We start from the raw sequence: 10145 nt of genomic DNA, 5'->3' as shown, positions 1-10145 counted from the left end.
AAGAAGGCGGTAGCAGTGTCAACGTCATCGCCAGGTGACAACCGCCCTACAACAAGTGGAGTTCCTGGGCCTTTGCCACTACCACAAGCGGTTTGGCAAAGATGCCCGAACTGCCCTGCTGCCCTGCTCTTTTGCCCGTTCAAAAAAACGGGGGTGGCACCAACAGGACAGACCGCCATGGCAACCGAAAAACCCAGGGCCCAGAATTGTTTGCTTTCGTCCGCGACACCGTCTCCGGCTGGATGATGCTGGTCGACACAGGGGCCTTTAGATTGGTCTTCCCAGCATCCAGAGGGACCGCAAGCAGGGAGCTGGATCAACCGCCTCCCTAACGGCCACCAACGGATCCCCATCCTCTCCTATGGCACCAGGCCCTGTTGATCTCCATCCTCAGCTGGAGTTATTCCTGGGACTTCGTCGTCGTGGACGTAGCAACCCCGCTCCTGGGTGCTAACTTTCTCGCACACTTCCAGGCTGGCAGTAGATGTCGGGCGTTCTCGCCCTCCTCGACACCGACTCCTGCCGGTCCTCCCGTTAACAACTGGACCCAAGGCACCCACCATCTGCTCTGCCGCCCCATCAGTATGCACAGCAGCTGGGAGTTTCCTGAAGTGTTCAAGCCCGAGCTCCAGTTTAAGTCCCCAGGGCCCCAGCCAAACATGGCATCTACCATCACATAATGACTAAGGGCCCTCCTACACATGCGAAGTTCCTTTCTTCCCACGGCACCTTCAGGAGGCCAAAACACATTCGCAGAGATGGAGCAAATTGGAATCTGCAAAAGGTCTCCAGCCCGTGGGCCTCCCACTTCATATGGTGCAGAAACTGGACGGCTCCTGGAGACCCTGCATTGTGTACAGGCGTCTCAACATTGCAACGGAGCCCGACCACTGATGTGCCGAACATGCAGGACCTCACAGCCTCCTTTCACGCAGCCAAAATTTTCACTAAATTAGACCTTCTAAAATCATATTTTCAGGTACCTGTCGCACCAGAGGATGTACCAAAGACCACCATCATCACACCATTCGGGTCCTACGTGTTCGCCTTCTCCACCTTCGGACAAGCACACACCTTCCAATGACTCATGGACAGCATCCTCGGGGACCTGAAGTTCTGCAGTCTGCTACGTTGATGACATCCTCATATTTTCCAGGTCTCACAGTGAACATCAAAAGCACATCCAGGCAGTCCTGCAGTGCCTCCAGGAGAACGGCCTCGTCGTGCGTTTCGACAAGTGCACCTTCAGCGTCCAGAAAGCTGACTTCCTGGGCCACGAGATATCCCGGCAGGCGTCCGCCCACTCACATCCAAAGTCGCAGCCGTCACCAGGTTCCCACCCCAACCTCCATCAAGGCCGTCCAGGTTCCTCGGGATGGTGAACTTCCAGGCGGTTCATCCCTGGGATCGCGCACATCACGGTCCCCTGACGGAAGTGCTTAAGGCCAACCAAGTCCCTGTCATGGGGACCCAGCCAGCAGCTGGCCTTCTCCCTGACTGAAGGCCGCCCTGCCGAGCAACCTGCAGCACACCACGACCCAGACCCCCTCCAGCTGACAACGGACGCCAGCAACGTCGCCTGTGGTGCTGTCCTGGAGCAGGTCATCAACGGCTCCCCAGCCCATCGCCTTCTTCAGCAAGAGGTTCAATCCGCATTAGAGACCCTAAAACACCTTCGACAGGAGCTCTGAGCGATGTACCGTGCAGTCTGGCACTTCAAGTTCCTTCTGGAGGGGACGCCCTTTACAATCTTCACGGACCACCAGCCATTGGTTCACGCCTTCACCAAGCAGGGGGACGCATGGTCTTCCAGGCAGCAGCGCCACCTCTCAGCCATGGCCGAATTCATCTGCTCAGTCAGGTACCTCCCTGGCAAGAAAAATCCTGTAGCAGACGCCCTCTCGAGATTCATGCTGAATGCAGTGCAGCTCGTAAAATGTGAAGACCTCGCCAGGGAACAGGTCGCAAATCCAGAAACCCCAGCCTACCGCACTGCTGTCACGTCCCTTAAGTGGAGGGACGTGCCCCTTTTCCCAGGGCCCAAGCCTCCTCTGCGACGTCAGTACTGGTCAGCCCCCCCCTTGGTCCCAGCCTCCCACCGCCGCCAGGTGTTCGACATCATTCACGGCCTCTCATCCCTCCGCCAGAACAACAGCCAAGCTGCTGTCAAAGAAGTTCGTCTGGTGCGTGGTGCAAAAGATGCCACTTCCTGGGCGAAACAGTGCCTGCAGTGCCAAACCAGCAAGGTGGGACGTCACACACAGTCCGGAGTAGGCGAGTTCCCACAGCCAGAGCGGTGTTTCGGCCATATACATATCGACGTCGTCAGCCCCCTCCCCCCATCAGGCGGGTCCAGATATCTCCTGACGGTGGTTAGATCAATCTACGAGGTGGCCTGAAGCCACGCTGATGCAAGAAGCTACCGCCAGCGCGTGTGCCAAGGCCCTGCTCTCCAGTTGGGTCAGCCGCTTCGGCGTCCCAGACCACATCACAATTCACAATTCCTGTCCGAATTATGGTCCGCCCTGGCTCAGCTGCTGGGGACCACGCATCACACCACCACGGCATACAACCCGGCAGCCAACGGCCTGGTCGAGCGGTTCCACAGGTCCTTGAAGGCGTCCCTCATGGCCCGCTGCACCGCCGAGAATTGGAAATATCAGCTTCCGTGGGTCCTCCTCGGCTTAAGAACCGCCCCCAGAGCTGACGGCACCCCTTCCGCAGCGGAAAAAACCTATGGCGAGTCCCTCATAGTCCTTGAACTCGTGACGGAAGATCGCCACAATCTGTCACTACAGAGGCTCCGTGATGTGGTCGGCAAGTTCGCCCCCTGCAAGTGCACGTACACCAACAGATCGACCATCTTCACACCGCCAGGGCTACCATCCACCACCCACGTCTTCGTCAGGGATGACGCCGTCCGCCTGCCACTGACCAGGCCCTACTGGGGCCCCTTCCGCGTGCTGGAGTGGAACAACAAGGCGTTCCTGCTAGCACTTCCTGGGAGGAACAACTGGGTTTCAATAGACCGGTTAAAGCCCGCCCTCCTGGAGGAGGACACAGACGTCACCACAGCGCACCCCCTGCCCAGCCGCCCTTCGCCACAGCCAGGCCCCCACACATGGCGGCCGCGCGGCCGTCCCAGGAAAAGACCACCGCACCTGCAGCCACACAGCCGCACACACAGGGCGTTCCCCCACTGTCCTCACGCAGCCGTGGCACCCTTCAACGCCCCAGCAGATATGCAGACTGATCAGACGTGTCCCACATCTTGGGGGGGCGAGTATTTGTAACGTCACCCTCAGAGCCATCAGTGGAGTCTCCAGCGAACATGTCATTCGCTAAGTCTCCGCTGAGCAAGTTTTCTATGGTGACTTCCCAGTTTCTTCGCCATACAATTAATCAGGCCTAACGTGCCAGGTCACGCGATTTCAATCAGTTAAACTATATATGTATTTGATCACCTATTATCGATTGTGTATCTTGTTTTTCTTTATTCGCAGGCATCAAGATTATATCCACATTGGAATTTTGTCTGTCTTTATATTGTAAACTGTACTTGTTCGCTGTATATTATTGTTAATTATTATTGACCTCAGGTCACACAAATCTCATTGTCTTTCGCGGCTCGATGCCAGTCTGCCGCTTCCGTATAAACTTGCCTGGATCTGTAATAAAGTAGCAGTCACTTTTACCTGCTCGTTTCTTTTGAACCTCTTACAGATGAACAGCAAGCAGCTTTTCAGAAGATTAAGGATGCATTGGTAAATCCCCCAGTGTTTGAGGTTTCCTGATTTGGAACATCCTTTTACATTGGTAACGGACGCTAGTTGTGATGGTTTAGGGGCAGGCCTTATGCAAAAGTTCGATGGAAGACTCCATCTGATTGCATTTTACAATAGGAAGTTTAAGACACGGGTTAGTAATGAACGGTCATGGTCGGTAGTGGATAAAGAGGCCTTTGCCGTAGCGTCTAGTTTAGTACATTTCAAAATGTTGCTGTTGGGCAATCAAGTAGAGGTTCTTATGGATCATAAGCCATTGTTGGATCTTTTTAATAAGCTGGATCTTTCCCCAAAAAGGGCTAGGTGATATCTGACAATCAGGGATTTTGATGCCAAGCTTAGGTATATGGAGGGTAAACGTAATGTTGTAGCAGACGCCCGTAGTAGAAGATTTTCTGATGCAGATGGTACTTATGTATGTCATGTATCTCGAGATTGCATAGACTGGGATATTAGTTTAATAGAAGCTAAGCAGGATGAGGATGAGATTTTGGCAGACGCAAAAGCGTTTCTTAGAGGAGAATTAGTTAGGAAAGGTTATAAGATGCCTTTTGCAGGGCTTGAATTTTAGGGTAATTTGTTAGGAAAATTAGGTACAGACTGAGGAATAGTGAGCATCAGGGTGATACAACGTTAATAGTTGTTCCTAGGAGTTTGGTACCTACGGTGCTGGATATTGTTCACTGTAGGTCTGGCAGTCCGCATTTGGGGATTGAGAAAACGTATCAGAATATACGAGGACAATTCTTTTGGAAGAATATGCTCATGTCAGTGGAAGGCTTTGTGAGAAGTTGTTCAGTTTGTAATGTGTGTAAGCCATAAGGGTCGTTTCTTGTAAATTGGGTTCATTCCCGATTCCTAGCAGACCTTGGTCTCGAATCCATTTGGATCTGCTAAGCAATTTCTGGCCATAGGCACCTGTTGGTGGTTGTTGACGAGTTAACTAAGTTTGTAGAGATTTTTCCATTGAAGCATAAAACAGTGGAAGAGGTGGCAGTCGCATTCTTTAATGGGTATATTTGTCGTTATGGGGTTCCTGAGGTTCTGATTACAGATAATGGGAGGGAATTTGCGAACAAGACGTTAGAGTGTCTTACGGATGTAATGGACATTCGGAAAGTCATTATTATTCCCTATAGACTGGAAGCTAATGGACTGTGTGAACAGGCAAATAGGAAGGTCACTGAAGCTCTTCGGATGACCGTAGGGTAAAACAATGTAAATTGGGATCGATATATTCCACAGGTGCAGCATAGCATTAATTCCATGGTTAGTGATACCATTGGAATGTCTCCCAATGAAGCGCTGTTTGGTTACCCAGCACAGGGTGCATTCGATTTGTTGCCTATTTCATTGTGGGATGAAACAATTAAAGCACTCGTGTCAACGGCAAAAGAGAGATATGCACGTCTTGCTAGGAATATTGAAATGAAAACTTGAGACATGGTGGATAGGAGTCAGCAGAAGCCGGATGGAGTTACAGTTGCTGTGGGAGATAGGGTGTTTGTGAAAATAAATGTCAGGAATCATTTGAATCATAAGTTAGGTCCTAAATTTGAAGGTCCTTTTCGTGTTGTAGAAGTAAAGAAGGGGAATAGATTTGTTGGTCTAGATGAGAACACAGGTGTGTCTCGGTCGACACATATATCTAGAATTAACAAGACAGGTTAATGAGAATCTTATGGGTTAATTCCTGTGTTGTACTGTGGTTATGATGATTTTTTCTCTTTCTTTTTCTTTTCTCTCTCTCTCTCTTTTTTTTTATAATGGGTTTTAAATGGGTGTGACTTGTAGTTTTTTTTTAACTGGGGAGGACGTTGGTCCGTAGAGTTATACAAATCTTTAATTGTCCAAGTTCATTTTTTGCTCTTATGTGTTGCAATGCTTAGTTGAAATTAAGTGCAAAATACCATAGTGTTTTATAGATATATGAATTTCTTTTTTGTTTGTTTTTTTCTTTCCCATTTCGAGATCAGGTAGCCTTGAGATTCTTTCTTTTGTTTTTATGCTGAAATCTCATTTTCACATGACTTTGGGAGTCGTGGCATGGGCTAATTTCGTAGTGAGGTTAGGCCCGTGTGTTATTATGTAAGAATATTATGATGTGTAGCTGTCGTCTGATGCAATATCTTTGAGTATAGAGTTTCAGAATAAAGTTCTGTTACTTAGGATTTTTTTGTGGGTGTAATTTGTATATCGGACGGAATCTGTCTGATCTGTTACGGGTTTGGGCAAATCAGTTAGGGTTCAGGATAGGATTAGGAAGACTTTAATATGACTTCTGAATTTAGATTTTTCAGTTCTCTTCTAGAAGGAGTAAGAGGGGCTGTGTCATTGGTAATTGTAGTTCGTATGATCATAGAAGCAATTGCTGGCATATCAGTTGCTATTTTGCTGTGAACTGAGCAGGTATCGACAGTATTTGCTAACCAGGGTAAAAATTTGATGACTTTATGAGATATTTTACCGCTCGGGTGTTTAGAATTGCCTTAAATGAATTCAGTATATTGGTATACTTTTCAGGTAATTTTTACTGGGAAGAATTTGTATGGGTGGTATCTTGAAGTTAGTGTACCTGATAGGGAGTTGATTATGGAAATTCCAGTATCACAGTTTTATCATACGACCTTTTCCCTAGTGGTTTTAAGGTTCAGTAATAGTATGGCATAGTGAGTAGATTAGGTTAATTTTGGGTTGACTGTCGACATGACCAACTTACGTTATACACCACTTCTTCACAGCAGCACCTTATGAATGACTTCTATGGGCCTCAACTGATAAAAGTTAGATATGGGGGCCGTCTACGTTACACCTGCAGGTTTCTACACCTTCATGAGAGGATCCAGGATTTTTTTGGAGAGATGTTGGGCAGGACGTCTACAAATCGCTGTCGTTTCTGGGAGACATCTATTAGGTGCGAAGGATTCGTGGGCGCCGCATTCAACATGGGCTTGTGCAGTCGCAAGCCGGTTGGCATGGTTGGATCGCCAGGAATTCAGGATGTGAAGAAAAGCGTGGGCTTGTTCAGTCACAGTCCGTTCAGCATGGTTAGATCGCCAGGAATTCAAGACGTGAAGAGAAGCAGGGGCTTGTGCAGTTGCAAGCTGTTCAGAATATGTAGATCATCAAGAATACAAGATGTGAAGTGATGTGTTGTATAATGAACTGTGTATTGGAATAATCTTGCATACGAGACAAATAATTTTCGTATCTAGTGCAGATGGTTTGCAGTAATTTTGGAGCTGGCCCTTACTGAACTTTCGATTGGGCAGTTATTGTACCTGGGCGGGGGCACCCAGAGGTAGGTGTCGAGCCCCTATTGCATCTTTGACGACTTTGATGAACTGTGTGCTGGCCTGGCAGGGGCACCTCTGCTGCAGGTGCGGTTGTGTTGACGTTGGAGGTTTACAAGGTTAGATACAGCGAGGTATCTGACGCATGCATTTGTGTTTTCCTGCCCATGACCAGGATTTAAGTGCATGGAGACAGTATGAGTGCGTATGTGTGTGGCACTCTCTAATGGTATATTATCAGAGGAACAGAGAGCAAGGGCTTGGGTTTTGGTAGCTGGGTGTGTTTTGCCTTGTGAGTGTTTAAAACCCACCACCATGACAATACCTTATCTGCGGCCATAGGAAAGAATTCTGGGTTCTTCCTGAGAGGACAAATATTTTGGAAGTGGTGTTTATTCTTTTACTTACTATATAAAATTTATTGTGGTGTAGAATAATTATGACCTTTTTGCTTTATTTGGTGACCAGGGTGTTACTCTCTAGTATTGGTTGGTCTAGAATCATTAATCTGAACGTTTGGGAATCAGAATTTCCTCTCGTGATGATTCCATTTATAGGGGATGGAATTCACTCCATTTCATGATCGTAGCTTTTGCTGAATTACTTTCGTAAAATTTGCAAATAAAGTCTAATTTTGTATATCAGTGTTTAATTCCAGTAGGCCTTTGTTTGAGAATAGATTCAGTGAGAGAAGTCGACAAGGGAGAAGGAATTTGCTGGCCCAGGATGGGGCCACTGCTACCGGAGATTCTTAAAAAAGTAAGATGATCGATGCTGTTCTTAAAACAGGTACAGTAATAGAATATGCCCCTATTTGATCTGGGAATAGGGTCATTGACATATATATATATATATATATATATATATATATATATATATATATATATATATATATATATATATATGTATAATATGAAGAAACCATACACATATATATATTTGTAATGCTAAAACATTATTCCAAAAATTGGATGAGAAACAGAGGAAGAGACGGGAACAATTATCAATTAAGACGTCATGAATTTATATTATATATTTAATTTACATTAAATGAAATTTTTCTTATTTAGCAATATCTTGTAATTAAATCTTCCTCATGGTAGTAAAAAGCAAACCTTTTTATTTTTTTAAAATATACATTATTTATGTGACATTAATGCTTTAAGAAAAATCATTTCAACTGCTGTTGTATATATATATATATATATATATATATATATATATATATATATATATATATATATATATATATATATATATATATATATATATATATATATATATATATATATATATATATATATATATATATGTATATATATATATATATATATATATATATATATATATGATATATATATATATATACCTAAAGTCTAATAAAACTGGTCATTTTTGACTTAGGAGGCGAGGTTTGATGCTTCCTAAAGTCTTCTGAGGGTTTGTGAAAGAGGCGCTTACTCCCAACACTATACTTCAGCAGGGGGAGGAACTCCAAAGTCTCTGGAAAGAATCTCTGAGATCCTTCAAATAGTCTTGAAGCCTTCAGACACAGGATGGACTACTAGTATGGAGTCGACGATGTTCTTGCTTTATGCTGTTGTAGGTTTATAGAACAGCATTATTTGTATTATCACCCTGAGGATGCAAGATCTCCACTCGAGATAAGGATGAAAGGGAATCCAGAAGAGAGGAAGACCATGGAATGAAGACTTTCAAGAATTTTTATGAGAAGAAACTAGAGAACGAAAGGAGATTTTGGATTGCCAGAACTAGGGAAACCATTCCTTGTGGGGACCCTTTCCAGGGGAGGGTGCTATCCTGGAGGGAGGCAGGTTTCCTGCCAGGCCAGGGAAGTGGGCCTGGGGAGGGCCTGAACCACAAGGGTGAGGGGTCCCAAGGTGTATTAGGGAAGCCAACCCTTGAGGGCACACTTTTCTGGGAAAGGTCCTCATCAGAGACTGATTCCCTGGAGGGAGGCAAGTTTCCTGCCAGGCCAGGAGTGGGCTGGGCCTGAGGGTGAACTGTTCCTGAACCATTGTCAAAGGGTCCTCCTCACTGCCTTTCAGGAACCTGCCAGGCCAGGGAAGCAATCCTATGGAGGGCCTGAACCACAGGGTAGAGGGCCCCAAGGTCTCCTAGGGAAACCTTCCCTTTAGGGCAGTCTTATCAAGGAATGGTCCATCTTAGAGGCTGCTTCCCCAGAAGGGAGGCAAGTTTCCTGCCAGGCCAGGGAAGTGGGCCTTAGAAGGTGCCTGAACCACATGGGTGAAGGGTCCCGGGGCCCTAGGGAAGGCTGCCTCTAGAGGGCAGCCTTGTCAGGGAAAGATACTCCTCAGAGGCTGCTTTCGCTGCAGGAGGCAGGCTTCCTGCCAGGCCAAGTAATTGGGCCTGAACTATAAGGGTAAATGGCCCCAAGGTGCCCTAGGGAAGCTACCCAGAGGGCAGCCTTGTTGGGGAAAGGTCCTCCTCAGAGGCTGCTTCCCCTGAGGGAGGCAGGTTTCCTGCCAGGCCAGGGAAGAGGACCTGAACCACAAGACTGAAAGGTCCCAAGGTGCCATAGAGAACACCTAGAGGGCACCCTTGCTAGAGAAAGGGCCTCCCCAAAGGCTGCTTCCCCTAAGGGAGGCAGGTTTCCTGCCAGGCCAGGCTAGTGGGTCTAGGAAGGTGCCTGAACAGCAAGGAGTGAAGGGCCTCAAAGTGCCCTAGGGAAGCCTCCCCTAGAGGGCAGCCTGGTCAGGGAAAGGTCCTTTGGAGACTGTTTCAGAGACTGTTTCCCCTGAGGGAGGCAGGAAGTGGACTTGAGGAGGGCTTTAACCACAAGGTTAAGGGCCCTAAGATGCCCAAGGGAAGCCAGTCCTAGAGGGCACCCTTTTCAGGGAAAAATACTCCTTAGAGACTGCTTACCTGAAGGGAGGCAAATTTCCTGCCAGGCCAGTAAAGCGGGCATTAGGAGGACCTGAGCCGCAAGGGTGAACATCGACAAGGTGCCTAGGGAAGGTCCTCCTCGAATGAAATGCTGTCAATTGGGTCACTGCTGAGTCGGGAAGTTGGGGAAAACACGCTG

At 47.2% G+C, this 10145-nt stretch overlaps 1 protein-coding gene across 1 annotated transcript; it reads left to right on the top strand.

Annotated features, from left to right (window-relative positions):
• The first annotated feature begins 2409 nt into the window (after positions 1 to 2409).
• Positions 2410 to 3293, top strand: LOC136833078 (uncharacterized). Its single transcript, XM_067094722.1, has 2 exons — positions 2410 to 2460; positions 2664 to 3293. Exons 1-2 carry the CDS (start codon positions 2410 to 2412, stop codon positions 3291 to 3293), a joined length of 681 nt encoding a protein of 226 aa, XP_066950823.1.
• The last annotated feature ends 6852 nt before the right edge of the window (positions 3294 to 10145 follow it).

The sequence above is a fragment of the Macrobrachium rosenbergii genome, chromosome 51, assembly GCF_040412425.1.
Source record: "Macrobrachium rosenbergii isolate ZJJX-2024 chromosome 51, ASM4041242v1, whole genome shotgun sequence".
In the NCBI taxonomy this organism is placed as follows: Eukaryota; Metazoa; Arthropoda; class Malacostraca; order Decapoda; family Palaemonidae; genus Macrobrachium; species Macrobrachium rosenbergii.
The sequence above is the reverse complement of the archived record's forward strand: the minus strand, read 5'-3'. Positions and strand labels throughout refer to the sequence as shown.

Bases quoted from the DNA above. Each gene is read 5' to 3' on its own strand.
- LOC136833078 (XM_067094722.1), top strand. From the start codon at position 2,410: ATGCAAGAAGCTACCGCCAGCGCGTGTGCCAAGGCCCTGCTCTCCAGT. The intron at 2,461-2,663 runs GTCAGCCGCTTC...TGGAAATATCAG, and splicing joins AGGCCCTGCTCTCCAGTTGG to CTTCCGTGGGTCCTCCTCGG.